At 44.6% G+C, this 21,777-nt stretch overlaps 1 protein-coding gene across 3 annotated transcripts in view; it reads right to left on the reverse strand.

Moving 5' to 3' along the window:
• LRP8 (LDL receptor related protein 8) overlaps nucleotides 1–21,777 on the reverse strand; it is a 172,415-nt gene that overhangs the window by 63,739 nt on the left and 86,899 nt on the right. For all 3 annotated transcript variants that reach the window (XM_035537977.2, XM_035537976.2, XM_050712368.1), the window contains one exon: nucleotides 4,490–4,612. In XM_035537977.2, the coding sequence (XP_035393870.1) occupies nucleotides 4,490–4,612 (123 nt within the window). The remainder of the gene's footprint in view (nucleotides 1–4,489; nucleotides 4,613–21,777) is intronic.

Genomic DNA, 21,777 nt, shown 5'->3' on the forward strand with positions numbered 1-21,777 from the left:
CCCAATTTCTCCCATCATTATGTTCTAATGATGACTTCAGAAAGAGATCCAGCCCACAATATGTACATTAATAGATCAGCTCACAGAAAAGGGACACTTTTTTTTGAAGCCTTAATATAAATTAAACGAAACAAAATAAATTCTGCAGCCAGATAATAGCACTGAAAACTGACAGATGGCAGAACACTGAGGTTTAGTGGTGATACTTGCTGTTACATGAATAATTCACTTGGACAAACCTATGGATGGTAAGACCATGTTTAGGGTAAGGATCTAGCTCATGGAAAAGATGAAGAAATGTAAACTACTTTTTCTTTTTGTAATAACCCATTTCAAACCAAAAGCCCAAATAACCACCTTCTCCAAAATCAACCCGTGCTAGAAATTGATCAATCTTCATCTTGCACCAAAACCCACAACAAGGCGAAGCCCTATAGATCCCACCAGTTGAGAAATCCTTATAGCTACTGCTGTCAGCCACATTCAGTGGCTTGAAGAAAATGCTGTTAAAAAAATAAAATAAAATTGTATGGATAGCAGAAAAGACCCTGGACATTATAGGTTGAACAGAAGCCAAGCAAGCTGTGATGCCATTTTATCTACGGACATGAGACAGGTCATGCTGTCCTGAAAAGCTGGGCATGGGTAACATCCCCAGAGAGGATATTGCTAGGTACAAAGCCAAGCAACTACAGCAATCTGGGAAACAGAAAAAGCCAGTAGCAAACTAAGTAGTTTTGCTTGTTTGTTTGTTTCTTGGGGGGCAGAGGTGGTATAGCAAAAAAAAAAAAACAAAACACCACAAACTTTTATCTTTAACTAAGTATCTGTAACAAACAGAGAGCACAAAGGGTATTAAAAAAGAAGGCACTACAAAAGCATCCAGAAAATAAAAAGCCATTTAGGATGTGGCTAGGTGCTGAGAGGAACTGCATTGTTTTGATCACTTTCTAAGCTGGAAATACTCCTAAAATGCAACAGTCAGCATTTTCAATGCTCTTAACCTCCCCAGCTCAAATGGGCTATGGACAATGTCCCAGTGCTGCATTAATCGAGGAATAAACCTGGAAGCTGGCAGAGATGCTGGCAATTACGTGGCCTGTCCGAAAGCAATCGATTTTATAAAGCAGTTTGATCTTGCCAGAGGAAAGAAATCTCCATTTCCCAACCTGCCCCTTCCCTAGGGGAACTCCACAGCGCAGACTCCTCCAAAGGGCTGTGCTGCATTTCTGAACAGGAAAATGAGACTGTCGTAGGGGCCTACAGTCATTTCTCAACCAGAGGGAGAAAGTTCAGCCTTGCTTTCATCAGGGAGGAAAAAAAAAAGATAGGATTGGAGGGAAGGACCATTTATATAAAGTCTTTCAGACTGCCCAGTATACATGCTGCCTCTCACCAGATTTTCTGTCTGCCATTACAGCTTTTTCCTTGCCCTGATAGGGCATTTACACTTACAAAGAGCTAGGGCTTTTACTTTGAAGGTACATGTTAAAAGCAAAGCATAACACTCCAGTTTTTGCTTAACAGTCCAAGTTTATCACTCACTGCTGTCTTGACCAGTGGCAGTAGGAAGATCTGCAAACATATGTGAATTAACCTCACAACCAGCACAGTGCTTATGCATTATCAGGTTGATTCTGGTTCCTTACGGAGCAGATCGGATCAGCCTTTGAGATGACACGTACTCTGACAAGGATATAAAACATCTGGGAAGAACGTCCTTACCATGCAAATTAAAGCCTATTGCTATCAACAGCCATAAGATTAAAAGTACTTGATCTTCATCTGATTAATTGTGAACCTCAGATCTGAATAATCCTATAAAACAAGTGAAGTTCCAAAACTCCAGTTGCAGATACTTTTAAGATTAGAAGGCAAGCTTTTAACTGGTACAGAAAGAAATGCCGGCTTCTCTTGTGAGCCAGCCACAAGTCAGACATAGGCATGTACTAAGTATCCTACGAACTTAAGAGACAGAGATCTTGCATCCATCACACAAATTCATAACAAAAATTAAATATCTTATGCTGAGACAAAGCATGGCAAATCTGCTTAAGACAGCTATACACAAATAAAAGGAAGAAGGAAAGTATAATTCAACCTACCCTTAGCCGGGCACTCTAACAGCGCAGAGAACTGGCTGGCACAATGGAAGAACATTACTGAGTAAAATCAGACCAGTTCAACACGTGCCAGAGGCCCTGCTCAGTGATAAGAGTCAGCTTTATCTTCCGTTGTTGAAAACTGGGACTGTGGGTCAGGACCATCTTGTTCCAGATGGGAAAAACATGCAACAGCCAAGTCCTAAGTGACCACTTTATCGGTAACAGAGAGGGCCAGAGCTTCAGAAGGTTCTGGTTTCAACAGAGAAAAGCTCTCACTCATGGCAATTTTACCTGAAAGCCCAGAGACCCTTCCTGACTTGTAGACATGGACGTTATCTTCTATGAAGAAAAATGCCATAGCTATAGGTCATAATTACATGTCATAGTCTTTGACCTGCTTTGAAAACTCTTATATGAAAACAAAACAAACCACCACCAAACCAACCAAACCAAATCAAGAAGTGGCCCATTCAGGTACTGTCACTTTTACAACAAATTCCTGATCGACCTGCTGCAGCACTCTATGGCATGGGACCAGATTTCTCCCTGCATCAAGGTGACACTGGCCTACTCCCATTAGCAGCAGGGAGACATTTCAAGGGCCATCATTTTCCTGATACTATTTGAAGAGAAGAACCACTGCAGAAATGCAGACTTCAGTCTCTTAGTAGGTTTCAAGCAGAAAATCACACAAAACTGAACAAACGATTTTCCTCTCAGGAGGGCAGTCCCATACCGTACCAATCAAATGCTCAGGTCAAGTACCCTTTACAATACTTAAGTTTTAAAGATGATTTCCCCAGAGAAAGAACATAAGTGGGGGAAAATTGGAAGGTGAAATGACTACAAAAAGGAATGAAAGATGATCAAGAAAAATCATCGGGGAACTTAACACTGCATGGTCCACACCCCATCCATGCTATGGCCTCTGACGAGATTTACAGACATTGACTACAGGTAACGGAGCTGCTTAGTTATGCAGCCCCTCTCCACGCAATCAGGTAGTGGAAACAGCATTAATAAGATAGCTTTTGACTAAGGATGATGCAGGGTGAAAGACCACCAGTTACAGTACATAAATATGTTAATGCAGTTACTGAGGTAATTTTTTCTGTAGCCTGTATATGGCTGCAAAAATGATTCCATTCATTTTATGCAAAAGAGAAGCTCGTTTATCTTTCTTAATTAGGGAGAACTAGTACTAGGATCACAAGAAAAAAAAAGCATAGTTATTTGTGAAGCCCTCTATGTGCCACATTCTGGTGAAGCCCAATAAAACACTTCCCCCAGCACTGCTTCTGACTCGTGGGAATATATTTGTGAAGTACATGACTGGAAATTCAATTGAATGGCTTGTTTAAATTTCCTGGTCTGCCCAAGAAAAAATCTGCAGATGTAAGCAAGCACACAAATAAAAGTTTACATAATAGCTAACGTTTTCATTAAAATATTCCTGGGATTCCCTTCAACTCAGCACCAGACGACCCTCCACAGTTCCAGAAAACAGAGAGTGGATGGGCCTCCTCAGAGAGTGAAAAGAACAAGATTAAATGATCTACATAAAAATCAAGCATGTCTTTTTACTTACTGAATCAAGATATTTTAAAAAGGTGTTACCTGCACCAAACTTCTGTTATATCTACCCTCAGCTTTAGTTATTTTACATTGTTCATCTTTAATCTGTTACTTTTTTCTTCATTTGTTCTCGAAGGCAAAAAACCAACCAAACAAAAAAACAACAAACCCACCCACAAAGCTCCAAGATTGCAAAGTTTCTCTGGAAAGACAGAAGTGCTGTCTGCAGTGATGAATCCCAAGATGCTACCATGCAAAATGCTGCAAATCTGGGTTTCCAAAAGACCTGATCCCAGGTGCACAGATTTCACGGTGTTTGATTCTGACCTTATATGACTCATGGGGCAGCCTTACGGACTAGTAAGTGTATACTCCAGGGAGGAATGGTACACCTTGTGGGCATAGGACTAAATAATAGCTTCTGATCCACCTTGGTGCTCTTCGCTCTTAGAAGTGTTCTCTTTAGTGAGCAGATTCATCATGAATCTTCATGCACCACTGCTGATCATGAGCCCTACAACCAGACAAACTGTAATAGAGCTAGAAATGTTTTCAATTCCATTACAAAAAGAAATACACACTGTAAAGTTCTATGTGTATCATTGTCTGGAAAACTGGTACATTTGAGCATTTAGAAGCCATCTGATTCGAATGACCCAAACCTTTTGTCTCTTTTATTTCTGTTATAAGAGAAGCAAAAGTTTTAACATCATCCTGCAAGCGTTAGGAATAATACCTTTGATTTCATAACACTCTATGCTTTGGTAAAACAATGTGTCAGAGAAACACCAGGTTTTTGTGCTACTCACTGCATGCTGCTTCTGACTCATCTGACCCATCAGGACATTCTTCTTCCCCATCACATTTCCACCTGGCTGGGATGCAGTGGCCATTGTCACAAGTGAAATCTGACTCAGCACAAGTTTTCTTTGCTGCAAGAAAAAAAAAAAAAAGGATGTGAATATAAGCAGAGCAGAACACCTTCGTTGCAACCAATCCCACCAAGAACAATAGCGAATTCCCTGTATCAAGGATTCATTTCACATTCATCATTGCCCCTCCATGATGGAGTCAGACAGGTATCAAAGGTGGGTGTTTCTCTTCTCTAAAACTCTTATCTGTCCTTTACTTAAAACAGATCCAACTCTTTTCTGTCTTCTTCCAAGCAGTCAAAAACCAGGGATGCTTTTTATCAAAATAAATATCTAGGGTTTTTACTACAAAATGCTGCTGCCTATATGGAACTGAAAGTGTGCTACATTATTTACAGACAGCTAAGACAAACAAGTCTTGCCTTCGGAGTACTACAATCTAAGTAACAATGTTTTCATCTATGCAGTCTATTCATGGCTTTTTTAGTACATCTGTCACCATAGCAGACGATCATAAAGCACTCCTTCAAACAATAAAAAACCATTTCATTTAAATGTCAACCACTCGATGCTCTTCGCTTTGCTTGCATTAATTTAGGGTGTTAAAAAGATGCAAGGCATGAGCTCAAGCAATTAACAGGTCTGTTCCTCTGTGCCGGTGGCACAGCACACCGTGCCCTGTAAGACACATGAACATCTTTTCACTGCAGCAGAAAGCAAGCAGCCTGCAGATATCTGGCCCGTTCAGTTCTTGGCCTCAGTGCCCATGTGGTCACCAGTCACTCACTGCCTTTTGCAATGGTGACTTTAATTGCTTTTCTATGAGGAACTGGACCAAACAGCCCATCAATCGACCTGTCAATTCATATAGGAAGTGGTGGCAGGGAGAAGATTTGTTTCTTCCCTCTGCAAAGCTGCTCACAGCCTAATAGGATCACAGGTAGTAAAGGACCCCAGGAGGTCATCTAGTCCAACCTCCTGCTCAAGACAGGGCCAGCCTAAGGTGAGACCAGGTTACTCAGGGCTTCACTCACCCTGGTCTTAAAAACCTCCCAGGATGGAGGTAGCACAACCTCCCTGGGCAATCTGTTCCACCACTTGACTGTCCTCACGGTGAGGTTTGAGCTGGATACCTATTCCTATAGAAGTCATGTGTACGCATCATAGCTTCATCAGTACTTCTTCCAGCAAACATTTTCAAAGCATTAAACACTACAAATAACCCTCCAGGGTTTGATTTTATTTTATTTTTTCAGCTGCTGTCAGGGAGGGAGCTGCATTGGATATAGGCCACGTGTCTATGGAGGAAACAAGGGGCATTGCTGTGTGAGGTACTGGAGAGGTTTACACGGCAGAAGCCAAGCATTCATTTTCTAATACACGAAACATGCAGCTTTCCTGAACAAGCATCCAGCAGGAAAACACTACAGAACATCATGAAGCAGCTGTACAATCTTTCAGGATGCACTTCATAAAGAGAACACACATTTACTCCCCTTCCGCTGCTAAATGAGCCAGAGTCTGAATAAAATGGACAATCTGCCCTTCAGTCTTTCAGAACTAGATATTGTGAACTAATACTGTGAAAAAAACGTAGAGGTCAAGTGTTTTACAAGAGATCAGTCATAGTAAGAAACCAGTTTGATCTTCCTGAGACATTGCACACCCGTTATCAGAGGGAACAGACCTCCTGAACACCTCCGCATAGAAAACCGAAACTTGTACCATTAGCTATCAAGGGTCACTTCTGATGTATTTAATGGGAGTTTAATTCAATTAATCTGACACACGTAATGGTCAGAAGCTCAGAGCAGATACTGAGGGGATATGCACGTATAAGAAAAGTCAGAGCACCCGTGCCTGCTGTGAAGCTGACCGGGTGAAGTGCCAGCAGCTGCTGTTAGGGGAAGGCTGTGGCACCTACAAATGAAGCAAGAGTGTCTTTACCCAGGAATCAGAGACTAGCATAACACTAGAGATATAAGAAACTTCATTTTAAAGCATATTTAGTTTTATACTAGGTCTCTCATTACCGTCAAGTCTTGCTTTTCATTAGAAATCTCTGTTCCACTGACTCATTCCCAAGAGGACCAAACAGCGACACAACTAGTTTTCCACCTCTGACTAAACCACCCTTTCCCCACCAGCCTAACGCTCTGACCTGTTATTCCAGGACATGTGGACGCAAGCGTGAGCGAGGGTCAGCAACAGAAAGGAGCGTAACAGGCATCCATCCCCTTCAACACGGCCAACCTGCTCGCGCCAGATGGTGGCACTGATTGCTTTGTTCCCCTGACGCTGCTCTTGGGCAGCGCAATTAATAGATTGCCAGGATTCACAAAAGGGGGAGAAATGCATTACTGACAGTCCCAGGGCGTCTTTCCGAGGGTGTGAACGTGCTCCCTGAGCGCAGCTCCCCTTTGCAAAATGCTGCGTATGGCCCCATCTGCAGCGGCCCAACCACAGAGAGAGGGGTCAGTCCTGCCCGCATGCCCACCGAAGGTGGGACAGGCCCGCGCCAGATCCATCAGCAGGATAAAAGCACATTTGGTCCTTTGTTTGAACCTAAACTGTCTGATCTCCCAAAAGAGCATGATTAAGGGGTGGGGGGAAGCCCTCAAGCCTTTCTGCGATTATATTTACGTCTACCGTTTCTTATGTTACTGCTTTTATATTTCAAACAATATATTTTGTTATTGTCATTATTACTCTCCAATGCATCAGGTCATGGCCCCGCAGACTGGCTTAATTAAAATAAACTCTGCTTTGCATTGCAAACAGCAGCCCAGATTATTAAAAGTACAATTATACTGAAGTCCTGTCTCATTTCTCACCTCTAATGCAGAACTGGAATCACTTTATTTTCAACCAGATTCACCTTCTGGCACTCAGTCCTCGTGTCTCTGGGATCACAACACAGGCAGGGAGCAGTTAATTAAAATATCAGCTCTCTGTCATTTTCTTCCTTTTCTTTTTCACATCCGATAACCTCTTCTATTAATCTCCCATGTTATACACCTTCCTTCTATCAATTCTCTATTAAAAATTCATTGAGGCTTACACCATAAATTGTCAGTGGTGCATTAAAATGTAAAATAAATAAATACCTCCCTTTTAGACAATGGGGAGGACACAGGTTCATTTTATGGTTTCACCTGGCTCAGAAATAGCCAAGAAAAATTAATTGTTCCCCCGAGACCTATTTCCTTTGCTGTAAGCAGCACACAGCTCCGCTCACATCTCTTCAAAATGAACATAAACAAACAAGAGTAACTAGTCACAGCTTCCCCACGCCTCTGCTCCTTGGGGGGCAAACTGATACCTGGAACAAGAAAAGAGAAGGCTACTGAAGCATACACAGAGCCTTTCATCTTCTCCCCTGCTCGGATACATGGAGTGACACCAAAGAGACTGCATTTCTTTTGACTTTCGCTTGATTTGCCTTCGGTACCTGCTTTTCCTTCCTCACATCTGCAGCCGGACAGATACGGCACGAGCTCCCAGGTGGAAGTCAGTGCCTGGGTGCCCACGGGGCTCGGCCTCCAGGCAGCTGAGCGCTGGTTCGGGCAGCTTGCCAAAGGAAAGCTGGCTTTGAAGGAATTCTTTCCTGCTTCTCTTCTCCCAAGAAGAGAGACAAGAGAGGAAACGAAGCCATGACAGAAACACAACGTAACACACTGAATTTTAAACAAAATTGCATCAGACCAACACGGTCCCTCATTTTGCAAAAATGTCTTTCTTTTCCATTACTCACATTTCTTATCCTGAACTGCAGGTAAGGATTTAGGATTCATCCCTAGAGCAAATTAAAAAGAGAAATTGAGGAGGCTGGTTTAGAATATGAACATTTACTGAAGGAATTCATTCAAAAAAGAGAAGTGATCACTGTATGACTGGAGGAAATAAATATAGACTGAAAAGAACAAATCTTGTACTGGCAAGGAGCAGGGCCTGGATGATCTTAAACGTGATTTCTGACTTCACTTCAAAAATACCTGAAAGGTCAAATCCCTGACTCTAAAGCCAAACAGGTAACACTAATTTAAGGGGTCCAGGATACTTTCATCTTCTTTCCAATAAAAACGAAATCCTCTCTCCCAAAGCCATCATCCACTTCACTTCTTGTATCGGTTCTAGAGGCTTTATAGGACAGGAACATCTTTACACTAAGTCTTTATGAGACACCAGTCCCTCAGTCATTCAGTTCCAGTTCATTCCCCCTGGTTATTCCTCTTTTGCACATCTCTAATACTAAGCAATACACCACACTACTGAAGTTTTTGTTCACTCGTTGGTTTGTTTTGCTGCTCCTAATTTTCCCAAACCAGCACAGCTGAAGAGAAGAGTGAAAGTATTTCATTACTCATCATCAACAGCCCTGCAAGCAAAGGTGTAGCTGTTGAACAGCAGCAGTGATGTAAAAGCACATACAACCTGCCTGTAAAAGGACAGTTAATTTTTAGATGAAGGGTCGTTCAAACTCCAGGCTATGCATTCAAACAGGAAGCCTGGCTGATGAGAGTGTTCTTGGGTGTTAACCCAAGGAGACCCTGCGGGCTGTGTCTTACCCCTCACTAACTGCTGGCCAATTTCCACCACATCTGAAAAGAGGCAAGGGGAGTGAAAATTGAAAAAGTCTGCTCCTAAAAGTTTCATAGACCTGGTAGTTGAGCAGAGAACAATCAAAATTACAGCCCCGCAGGGGGAGATGAGGGCACAACATGGCCGCTGCCTGTCCTGCTGGCAGCGGCCTGCCGGGGTGGTTCTGCTCCTGCACCTCATACCAAGTGCAGCTCTACTGCAGAGGGAAGAAGGTGATTAGGGATTAAAAACATTCAAAACCCCCAGACACCAAGACCATTGAAAACTCTGGTTTCGCTTGTTCTGCTGCCCTCGTTCTTTTACACAGATCCTGCTCTTATTCTACTTTTGAATCAACAGCAGACTGCCCGTCAGCTGGACTCTGTTCTCCTCTGCAGCCAGTATTCAGCCTTTTTGTGGAAAATGTTTTCACCCAAGCTGCTGTAAGCATAGAATAAAATAAAAGGCCATCCAATGAAAATTTTGCAGCGATTCTTCTGCAGAAGTAAAATAGCGCAGCCCTGTGAGAAAGGGAAGTTGATAGTAGGCCAGAAAGAGAAATTTAAATTCATTAAACAGGGTTTCATTTAATGCTGGGAAACTTCAATAGCAACTTTGATCAGAGGCTTATCAGAGGCGCTGACAAGACCCCATGTGAGCAGAGAAGCAGCATGACACGAGTTCAGGGGCTCACCACAGCCCCGTGCCATCGCTCGGCCCCAAGAGGTGCCAACGGCAGCTTGAGCGTGAGGTAGGCCGCGAGGTGGCTCTGCCCAGAACAGCACGCACTGTTATTAGGGCTCACTGCCCTTTGTAAGGATCTCAGTTGATTAAGTATCAGTGAGAGGAATTCACCCCAGTTGAACCATTTGCTTGTCTGAATTAAGTTTTTTGCTTACCGAGAAAAAGGTATCCAGCTCGAGAGACACTCTGGGATACCCGACACTTGTCAGTGAGCAGATGCCTTAGGTTTATAATTCAGTCCTCTCCTGACCGCAAACACAGGTACACGGCATTGCAGATGACACTCCCAGAGAAGAATTTCCACGGATACAATATTTTTTATTTTTTAACATGTGAAGTGGAGCTCACTACAAGCCTCATGTGTACCCCAAACCCAGAAAAAAATCAGCAGGAGAATGAGCACTTTGTAGTGCCCCTGCCCTTCTAAATAATCATCATCGTTATCCTGAGGTATTGATCCCCAAACCTCTTACCAGGCTATATACCCAAACTATGTCTAACTGTCGTAAGGAGATTAGAAAATCCTAACCCACATCTTACAGCATTGTGGCCTGAATACTCTCAAGTCCTGCTGTAGACTCAAGTGGCATTGAGTTCACAGAGGAGGACCGTAACAATGCGTGCACGGCAATCCACCTCGGTACAATCTCCTGGTGGTAGCGGGTGGGCAAACAGTGGCCCCGTCCCTGACCAACCCCACCAGCATCACCCCTGTCGTGGCTGTGGGGTGGGCTGCAAGTGGCCCAGGAGCACTCGGCCAGCCCTCGCTGCCAGCCCCTCGGCACAGGAAATCTCAGAACGCGTTGCTTCACTGTCACAAAATGGCACGAGATAAGATCCAAGAGCTGAAATGTCAGGATATCCTCGCGGACTGTTGGATCTTTTTGGTTTTCAGACAACTAAGGACACCTTGAAGTAATGAAAGGGAATATTTAACCAATCTCTGAATCTGGCCACTTTTTTTCACGTTGCCATCTCAGCAGGCAGTTACGTTTATACAGCAAGATGAATCAGATCACCTCAAACAGCCAGCACTCTGATACAGACCACGTTCCTTTTGATACCGCACATGAAACCCATTTAAAGCATCTTCTCCCTGCGATCCCCGAACCAACCAAAGCAAACGGTGACCAACCGCCAGGGGTGCAGCCGGAGGCTTTGGGACTCCTTGATGCCCGCGTTACAGCAACCAAATCAGAAACATGCAGCTGCTGAGGCTAAGCTCGCCTCTCTGATCAACCAAATCAGATCAATTAGATTAAAAAGGCATAGTGTCACCTGGGATTTTCACTGCTATCAAAGGTACCAACTTTGTGCATTTTAAACGGTAACACGTACACTGATTTCAAATTCTTTAAATACATTTTTACATTCACCATTGAGTTTAATGGGAGGAAAATGGCAGCACCTGATTGCTAGCTGTGAAAAGCTATGGAAAACACAGAATGCTACAATTGTATTTTGTCCTTATGTATGACAGTAAAGTGACATCAACAAACAACTTCATGACTTCGTTGCTGTAATCACTGTAAAACCCTGAAAATCTTTTCCCCAACCTTTCCTCAGGTCGCTGCCAGCATTTCAGACTTCAAGAAGGGGCTGTATGCTCAGAAGTTCCTCTGCTTGTTTCCAGATACACAAGTTGGTCTAACAAATGCAGTATTTATCCCTACAAACTGTTTCACTAGTAGTTAAAGTGGCAATTAAACTTTCTGTTAGTAATTCCAGAAGTGATTTCCAAGCACAACATTACCCACAGACTGGTGCGCTCCTCTGAGGGCATTCAAGATCTGTATGGCATACAGCTTGGGCATGCCAGACAAGTTCTCCTTGGGAGTTTGAAGGCTTCCGCAGGGCTTGGGCTTCATCTGGGGGAGCTTCGTGGCTGGGAAAGAACCTGAGAGCTGCCTGGTTTCACAGGAACATCCACTACCCGAGATTGTCCTTTAGCTTTCTAAGTTTTCATTTTATTTTTTATGATCCATATGCAAAGCTCCAGTGATCTTTTAAACTGTACAAAACCAAGTTTTGTGACAGTTTTCTCATTGTTCTTCTTCAGAAGCCCACACTACCTCAGTGTTCAAGTCTCTGGGGTTTAAAGGAAAAAAGGCAAACCAAAACCAAGCTACCAATCTCTCCCCCCATTCTACCTGTAAAGTGGAAAATCGTGCTCTTGTTGAGGGAGGGTCAGATTTTCCTTCCAATATCTTCTATACAGCCCTAGCCTTGCTCAGAAACAGGCTGACAGCTCCACCAGGCTGCAGTCACCTCTGGATGCCATCAGGCAGCCTCACCGCAACGTGGCCGGCTGGCAGGTGTGGTATCGTTCCTGCCCTTCAGGGTGGCACCATGCCTACCGACAGCACCTCACAGACCTCCTCATGCTGCAGCATGAGTGACAAGGAGGCTGGCAAGTGTACAGACAGGGTCAGGCTTCAGAAAATGTCGTTTTTTATTACAACAAAGATTATGTTAGGTAGCACTGCTCAAAGGACTATCAGAAAGCTTGCTGCTCTTGCTTACGAGAGCAGAGAACATGACATGGAAAAGACGTGCACATCCTCAGTTACAGGGACACCGAGCCATTAAATGACAGGCCAAAAGTCGTGCAGGAATCCTGCAGCATAGCCAAGGAGCTGACCGACGTCTTTCAGCTATGTCTGCTACTGGGGTATCTCCAGCCCAAGACAAAATTCCCTCTTTACAGAGAAAAGTAACAACCATGGTTCTGAGTGGAAGTCGAGGGTGTTTCCAGAACTCCACCCAGCTGCGGTCAGGACCTCTTCAAAGGATTTGGTATGCTCCGAGTTACCACTTCGTTTCCAACTATTTCTTTGACTAAAGCTCATCCGGACTGACTCCGGCTGTCAGAAGTGCCAGCTTTGTCTGCTGCTCTGGCTTTTGTTTTGCCTGCTTTTAACAAGCAGCAAAATACTGTTGCAAGACGCAAGATCCTCGGTGGCACCTATGCTTGTGTTATTTCACAACAAAGGCCATTTGCAAATTCCCTGAGACATTTCACATTTTTCTGTCTGCCCATTTCTGGGAATTAAACATTAGGGGCCATGTTTTACACCCTGATGAAAAACCACTGAAGTCCATGAATAATTATTGGCCTCACTGATCTCTGCACGAAATTGGACGCAGATGTTTTTATGACACTCTATGATGTGTGTTCTTAATGTAGGTTTTATAACCCTCAGCCTAAGTCAGTTATGTGCCTCAAGGAGGCACCAATAAACATTGCTGTTTTACAGGACAGCCACAGAGATGTGAAAATGTTCCTAGACAGAAAGGTGAAAACAGTAAAAACAAACAAACAACCAAAAAACCACCCCATGTAACTCCCCAGACTGAAGCTTTGGGAGTGGTCACAAGTGTTGGACTCTGCCAGGTTGATCCCATGGTCCCTGGTGCCTGAAAACCCTTGATACCCCCAAATTATTAACGGCTATCACTCTCCACAGAGAGGTTAGCATAAGGCATTTCTGGAGATCAACCCCTGGCTGCACGTTTGCCACTTTGCTGCTGGAGTTTGCCCCTGCACAGCTCTCTGTGCATTTTGCAGCCCTGGCTGCTCGGCCAGCGTGGGCTGCAGCAGCAGCAAGCTCCAATGCCAGGAGCAGCGGTGACTCCAGCATGCACCTCTGCCACTGAAAGCACAGCAGTGCAATCACACACTGGGTGTCTCAAAAATTTCAGAAATTTCCTTAAAAAAACAAGCAAAAAAAAACCAACAGAAGAAATACATACCATTTAAGCCCTATTTTACAGGACTTGGCGTGGGTCCAGGCTGCATACTGTTACTGTGTGGAAAAACAGTAACCTGATATTTACACCTGCACGCTCAGTGTTTGCAAGCCCCGTAAAACACACACATATGACACTCCTATGAGCAAGCATTTTACATTCCCAAAACGTGTTAATTGCTAGCAGCCCAGATATCTGACCTGTGATATAGATTACCCAAATCTAATGACAGTGAAAACACTGCAGAATTCAATGCAAAACTCACAAACCGTAACAACCCAAAGGAAAAAAAGAAAAATTAAGTGAAGGCTCTTGAAGAGTCAGATCAATGACCTAAATCCCACACTCAAAGACTCAGTCTTCTCAGAAGCAAAATGATCCCTTCTGCTTGTAGGAAACGAGGAGAGGGAGCACGAGAAGAGCAACAGGTCTGGAGTAACGGAGAAAGCATCGCTGCCTCGGCGCACAAATCGTGGTGGGTGGCTGGCAGGGAAAAGCTGCGCAGGAGATGCTGCTGCTGTGGGAATTACAGCTATAGCAACAACTGTGGCTGCTGCTCTGCTGCCAACAGCTGGGGAAATAAAGCAGGTACTTTGCTTGCTTCTGCTGTGTTTATTTACTAGAAGCTGATCATGTTTTATGACACTTCTGCACACGATCCAGTTGCCTAAAATTGGATCAATGTTTGCTCTTTTTCCTCTCTCCCTACTTCAATCAATAAGTTGCACAATTAAAAAAAAACAACAAATACTTTATACAGTTAGAAAAACCCACACACCATGTCTTACCTCTCAGGAAGGCTACAATACTCTGATTAAAATACCCGGTGCACAGTCTTGGAAGAATAAATAGTCAATAACAGTGAAAGGAGAAAGGAATTTTCTAAAGACTTCATCCAGCATTTTCAGCTTTCTCCTCTTTTTGTTTTGTGTCTAAGCAAAATCATGCCAGTTCTAGGAGTAAAAAAAAGATTCCCAGGACAATAAAAAAAGTTTCTCTTTCTGAACATGCATTCGTTGTCTTGAACTCTTTAACCACTTCAGAGAATAAATATAGAAATGGAAAATGAAAAGTAATAAACAGTATGTCACAGATGAAAAAAGACATTAAAAAATGTGTCATAACACACGTTACTTGTGTCATACCAATAGGAATGGTATAGGAACCTGAATTAAGTGGACAGCAACACATCAGGACATCCAGGATGATAAAAAATAATGTAGGCCCCAACTCTTAATGTTCAGACAGCCCAGAGCCACAGATGTGCGTGGGTGCTCCCTGGGCAGACACCTTTTCTACAGCTCTGTGCTACCTGCTCTCTAAAGACAACGAATCGCATCCGAGACTCTGGATTACTAATTCACCAGGAATTTTACTTTTTAAGAGCACTGAATCACAGCTCTAGGAATTGTAGGGAATCACACACAAAAGCATTTCTGCAAACGTCTCCAAAGCCAGCATCGTTTCAGACTGAACAGCAGGTTCATCCTCTGATCCAAGTCTGTTACGGCGGAACGGTGCCAAACAAACGTCTATTAATATTCTGCCAGGAAGCATGAGCGGATGGGCTCTTACATTGCTTGAAGTGAAGTGGTCAGGTCAGGAGCTGGCCATCGGTCACGCCGGTCCTCCGTTCAAGCACAAACCTCTTCACCCATCATCGCCTGCTATCAAACGCTTTTGTGCATCACAATATTAAATACGAGTGCCCCGGGGATGGGAAATGAATGGGCACAACATAGAAATTATGATGCGTGCAGCGCTGCCCTTTAACCTGTTAACAAGTATGACCAAGCTCGCTTACTCTGGGCTCTCTAATAATCATGAAGGCAAGAAGACATCAACAGCTACTGTCACACTGACAGGGCCTTCAATGGCAAGCAGGGTTCAGAGGTCCACAGGAAACACAAGAAGGCTTTGTCTTTTGATGGGAAGAACAAAGCTACCATGTGGTACAGAATCACACATGCAATTAGTCAGGAAAGTTAATTCAGCAGAAGCAGATGGTGGAACCAATGTCAACACTTTCCGTGGGCACATTTCCCCTTACTCTGGGGCTGCTGTGAACTGAGGTCATGGGGGAGCGGCAGGCAGCTTGATGGTGACCCGGGCCACACCACTGACCATCGTCACCCTTCATCTGAGGCACCTGCCTGCTCTCACCTAGACTGGGGTAGCTCCCAGCTCTCAGACACCTCCTCCCCTCCAGGTCCACAAGGCAGCATTAACCTCAGTGCGCCCAGAGGGAAACCAAGGCAAGGAGACAGCTTTGATCCTGGTCCTGCTGGGAGATGCTGACGGGGAAAGGAATTAAAAACACTTCATGTGGCCCTTACACTGAGTCTCCCCTCTTTTTGCTCGATTCGCCAGCCAGTGAGATGCCAGCTGCCACACGAAGCACTCCCACAGCCCGGCGATGGCTCACATCGCTCCGAACCGCTCTACCCATCTGCAAGGAGCAGCTGCTCCTCCCTCCGCTTCTCACCCACCAGCCCTGCAGCTCGGCAAGCACAGGACAGGGCTGAAAGGCTTCTTGTTCACTGCTGATCGTGCTGAATGCACAGAAAGTGTAAAACTCAAACCACAAGGACCACACAAAGAAATGCAATACGGGAGACCCTGTGATTTGTGTGACTTGGAGGTAACAGCTTTCATACAAAGTCAGCTCTGCTGTTCTTGCCAGCCAGTGCCGCACAGCTCCCTTGCCCTGTGCCTCGTGGACGTCAGTGGTACCCAGGTGAGGATGGCCGGAGCCTTCAGCTAAGTCATTTGATTAAAATAAAAAGAACAACCAGCAGTCAGACAAACCACACGTACGCTCCAGTCACTACAGCTGCCAAATTCTGCAGCCCTCAGTCTGATCTCATTTTCTTCAGAGCTCCTGGCAACCCCTTAATTAAAACGCATTATTTACAGCTTCCAGGGGCTCCAAACCAGGGGACGCGCTTGCTGGAATTTATGCAATTACGTGCAGTTGGTCCTGGCGACAGGCCCCGTCCTGCTCTCGCACTCCCCCCTGCTCCCACGCACCCGCCCCCATCCCCATGGTCCGTCCGTCCGTCTATCCGTCCGTCCGCACAGCGCTCGGCTGCCATGGAAATGAGCAGGAGGCCACAAAGGAGCAGCGAGACGCTCGCCGGAGATGGAGGAGTCGCGAGGCGATGGGGCAGGAAGGCCACGACAAAGAGGAGCCAATTTGCCCGCTGCCTCTGCACACAAACAGCCCTCCCCCTTGTGCAAGGAGGTGCTGATGAAGAGATTTCCCCCGCTGGAGAAAAGCAAAGCCCCTTCCAGCCAAGAGTAACCAGGCTAGGTGGATGGAGCCTCCTGCCTTCGGTCCAGCGCAGTCCATCATTAGTGGTTTGGGGTTATACATCAGTAACAAGGTGAGCCACAGCCAGAAGCAAACCCAGAGGAAGCGTGGTTTCACTTATTTAATGAGCAATCCCATGCCACCCGTACGGCAGCACCAGCTGCAGACAGATCCTCTCCACGTTCAGGAGGAGTTTTTCTTTTTCTACTCCATTATTAAGCAGTCACACTCATCAGCAATTCCCTTGACTTTGTGGGAAGAAAGCATTTTAAAACATACATTAGAAGGTATGACTGTCAAGCATAACAAAGTCTGCAGTTCAAAGACAGGTTTCCGAAGGTGTTTTATGAGAATAAAGGAAATGAAGTTCTACAGAAACAGGAACTTTTCACTGCTTAAGGAGTCCCACATGAACGCTGCTGAAGGATCAAGTACCACAAGCCCAAGACATCCACACGATCCTCACAATGCTTCCTACTACTTTTTTCCATGCGTTTCTCACAATTTTATTTATTTATTTTTGAGGGCACTGACTTACCTGTGTCTTTAATGAGATACTAAAAGGAAAAATCTCCGCAAAAGCAAGCCACTATCAAAGCCTAACAGCTTTCTTCCAGCAATGCAGAAGTGGATTTGGGGCATATTCTCCTGTGGTTCATTCACAATAGGAAAGAAAGGAAAAAGCAGAGAACACTTGTATGATGCAGAAGCAGCTCTGCAAATTTTAGGCTGTAATTCCCAACACCCAGCCCGCCTGCACCGTGCCCTCAGCTGGTGCGCAAAGGCTTATCTGCTCTGCTTGCTGTAGTCACTCTGACTCAGATTAGCTCTAAAAGCTTCTTTTGCTATAATGTATTGCAATGGTGCTTTGGCATTATTTAACTCCAACCCGAAATGCACAACAGAAGAGGTAATATTCACCATAAACCCAGCAACACAGAAGTTTCTATCATTTTTTAATTATCTTGAAGTCTGCTACATCACTTAGACTGGCAATACCATGTGGCTACCGCAGCGGTGCAGTGACTGATCCGACCAAAGCCCCAGCTAACCAGGACCCTCTAGGAACTAAAAGCAAGAAGGGAAATTCAGGGGTGAGAACTTCGCCTCCAGCATGAGGAATACTATCCCCAAGGTCAGCATATCAGAAATTAAGGAACAATCAGAGAAATCATTTCGTATGTTCCTCCAAACTGCTGTAAGTAGCAGTGCAGGTAAGACCCTGTAAAGGCTACAGCTACGAGGCAGAGATAAAAGGTCTCGTAACAAGCAAGCCCTGGCCAGCCCATCACCACCAGAACTGGGACTGGGGAGCACTATCAGAATGAAACTTCCCCTCTGCAAATGGTTTCCAGTCACCTAACTGTTACCAAGACGACTCCAGCGACCAGAATACCAATTACCTTCGGGGTACCACGGTAAACTCCAGCGCTGACCAGCCCTGCATGCAAATTTAAATCACAGCCATTTAAGTGGCAACTGTGTAAACAGCAGAAACTATTAAACTATCACAGGAGTCAATGGCGCTATAGTCAGGAAAAATGTTACTGGAGGCGGCAACAAAACGGAGCAAAAGGAGGAGGAGACACAGACATAAAAAAGTTCAGCCTCGTAATTCACGAGTGCCAGGCAAGGGCTTCTCATTCCCTAGGAAACGTCACTTTTTTCTTTGACTTCTTCTTGTCCTGGATATCAACTGTAAACAAGTCCCAGTGTTGGGGCAAAGCTTTATGTGCAACAAAGTCAGGCAGCTTTGGGTGCTGAGAGATGCCCAGGAATAAACCACATAGGAACCATGTGTCTCCATCATTTAATTTCTGGGAAAAAAAAAAAAATATATATATATATATATTTATATGTTTGCCTTTGGCGAAAGGCAAGCTTAAAACTCAGAGTATTAAAGAAATGCTCTGGATGCAAAAACTGCTCTGCAAAAAAGCTGATAAACAAGGCACAGCAGTAGTTATGTTACCAGACTGTAAAATTCGGTAAATAGCTTCAGCAAATATAACTGTAAGGATTTAGGCAACATAACTAAGAAGTTTAAAAGCTGCGACAAGCTCAGAGATTAAGATCTGAGAATGAGGGGGGAAAAAAAACACAATCAAAGCTGAACTCTCCATTACAGCGGAAAAATTTTTTTGTTATTATTATTATTATTATTATTATTTTTTAATCCTGGCAGAGCATTTTTCACTGAAAAGTCCCAAACACTTTGTAGTGTTCCAGAACACTGAAGCAGGTTTTCAGAACTGGACCAGTGGTGTCCTCAATTTCAGGCACCTACCAGGTGCCAAAACAAAGCCCTGCATTTCGGGGGGAGCATGCAGAACTGGATCCTTCTTGAGAGCAAACAGTGGAGCAAGATGAATGAGAAGGACAGAAAGGAGGTAAGTGAAACAAACTGCTCAGCTACCAGAGCTTTGATAGCCATTTAACTTATGTTACACATATGGAAAAAAAACAAATTTTATTCTTAGGCTCCATATTGTTCCAGCAAGACTCTAGAAATCTGCCTGACAGGAGGTCTGGACCCTCTGGCACAGCTCTGCAGATCCCCCACACAAAGGAAACCTCGCTCAGAAGTCTCGCTGTCTACAGCTCACATAGCTGCTTGGATGTTGCTAAGTGTTCACACACCTTTTTTCTCTTCTTATACCGATACTTTATCAGATTCTTGGCTACAACAGGATTTACTGATTGAAGTATCAAGAGCAAGCAGCTCAGCTGCAGAGACCCAAAGGGATGCACTGTGAGTGACGGCTCTGCTCCACCTTTTCTTTTGGTAAGGTGAAGTCCGTTCTGCTAGATTAATAAAGTGCAGCTTTTAGCTAACAATTCTCATTCTCCTGCCAGCTTAAATTATTGTCAGAGAGTCTGTATGACCAGGCAGGAGCCTCTGTAAAAGTATGACAATTTACCTGGGGGGACTCTGGGCAGCTACAATCACTCGAGACATCGATTCCATGGAAGAAGCAGGGTACGGCCCCCTGGATTAGCCCTCTCCTTGCCCAGCTGGGAGCAATTGATTAACTCCTACAAGAATTTATCTCAAAAATCAAGAGACCTCTCTTCATGTCTGTGCATCACAAAAACTGCATGTTCAATGGTATACGAATGTTCAGAAAAACATTCCAATGTTTTGTGGAGCATACCGTGTATTTTGCTGGCTGGCCTGAAAACACCTAAGTGCACTAAGCAGAGAGCAGCAGATCATGGCACACGCTCATCAGAAAGTCTTCCGTGTTCTAGGTCAAAGACACGACAGAGACTGAAAATCATTTCACAGCGAATAAATAAATAAATAAAACCAGGGTCACTGGATTTCAATTGGACACTGAAAGCAGCAGAGTAGTTTCCCAAATATTTCCCCAAATTTTGGCACTCGTGCAAAGAGTGAGGAGAAGCAGTCATGCCAGCACACGGTGGTCGTCATGACAGTAAGGGCGGATCCGAATGACGAGACAAAACAGAAAGGGGTCTAACTGCCATGCTGGGCTCCATGAGCCCAGCAGCATGTGGAGTTTAAGGAACATGAGAGCAGGTAAGGGGCATTCCCAGACAGCCATCAGTCCTGATGACAAGGAGCTGAACCCGCTGTGCCACGCACACCAGCCTTCCTCTGCGAATCCTGCAGCTCCTCCAGTCCGTGGCTTATCTCGTGTGATCTCCAGAGCTGGGCGAGTGGAATGGAGGCTTTGGAACAAATTTGCTGAGCAATCAACCCATTCCTTGGTGGTGACGTTATCTTTAAAAATAACACAAAGCCTGGAGATGCAGAACTGCAGTCTCCCAAAAGATCACTTCTAACCGCTCATTAATGTCAGAAGCTGCCCACTGAGCAGATGAGCCTAACCAGAGCCAGGTGCAATTACCACGTCGAGCTTTCAAGGGGCTGAATATCTCAATCAGCAGGATATTCAAAACCTGCCAATAGCTCTCACCATCGTTTTGTCTTTGAATCAATCTGGCAGCTCACAGAGGTTATAAACATCAGAAATTTACTGGGTCTGTCAGACTCAGAACTTGACTTCCCCTTCTCTCTCTTGAAATGGAGAGCACTTCAAACCAAGTTTTAAGTTACTGCCAGGCAGTACAGTCTGGCCACATCTCTCACTTTCATCGATCTCACTTACGCCTGGTTTCACAGGACACCACACATTACAGCAGTAAGTCTAAACAGAAAGCTCGAAACCACTCAAGCTCCCAGGCAGATGCAGCTGAGTGCCCTGCCATGCTCTGCTGCAGTTCCTGGCCAGTTGAGTGAAGTGAGACTCCACCAGAGCCCCTGGCCACCTAGAATATGGGAAAAGAAACTAGAAATAGCTCCAAGTATCAATCTGCATTCAGAAATCAGAAATGCTTTACTGCTGTAGTGAGCACACCGAGCAGCTGAGAGCTGGGGAGCTCACTTTCCCACTTGTTCAACAGCCTCAGACCATAAAATCTGAAGTCTCTGCTCCTCAGGAGAAAACATGCTGTCAAGTGATTAGCTGGAGTCCTTCATGGAGTTACCAAACTACTAAAGCTAAAATAAAAAATAATGGTTTCAACGTTGTCTTGAATACAAGAACAACATAAAATCTGCTATGAGAGCACTCCTCATATTCGGGGCAGTCAAGTGTGTGCTGGCAGTTGGCACTGAAGCCAAAGTGGTGCAGTAATGAAACGCTCAGCGGTGCGCGATATAGGGACGTGGAAGGAGTCCAGCCAAATCACCTCTCACCCTACAACGCTGAATTCTTCACTCGCAGGACCACAGACTGGAGGCGTGATGGATGCGGGACGTTTCACATCCCCTCTGCAAGTCAGTAAGTGAAAAACCAACATCAAATAT

Source organism: Cygnus atratus, chromosome 8 (genome assembly GCF_013377495.2).
Source record: "Cygnus atratus isolate AKBS03 ecotype Queensland, Australia chromosome 8, CAtr_DNAZoo_HiC_assembly, whole genome shotgun sequence".
Lineage (NCBI taxonomy): Eukaryota > Metazoa > Chordata > Aves > Anseriformes > Anatidae > Cygnus > Cygnus atratus.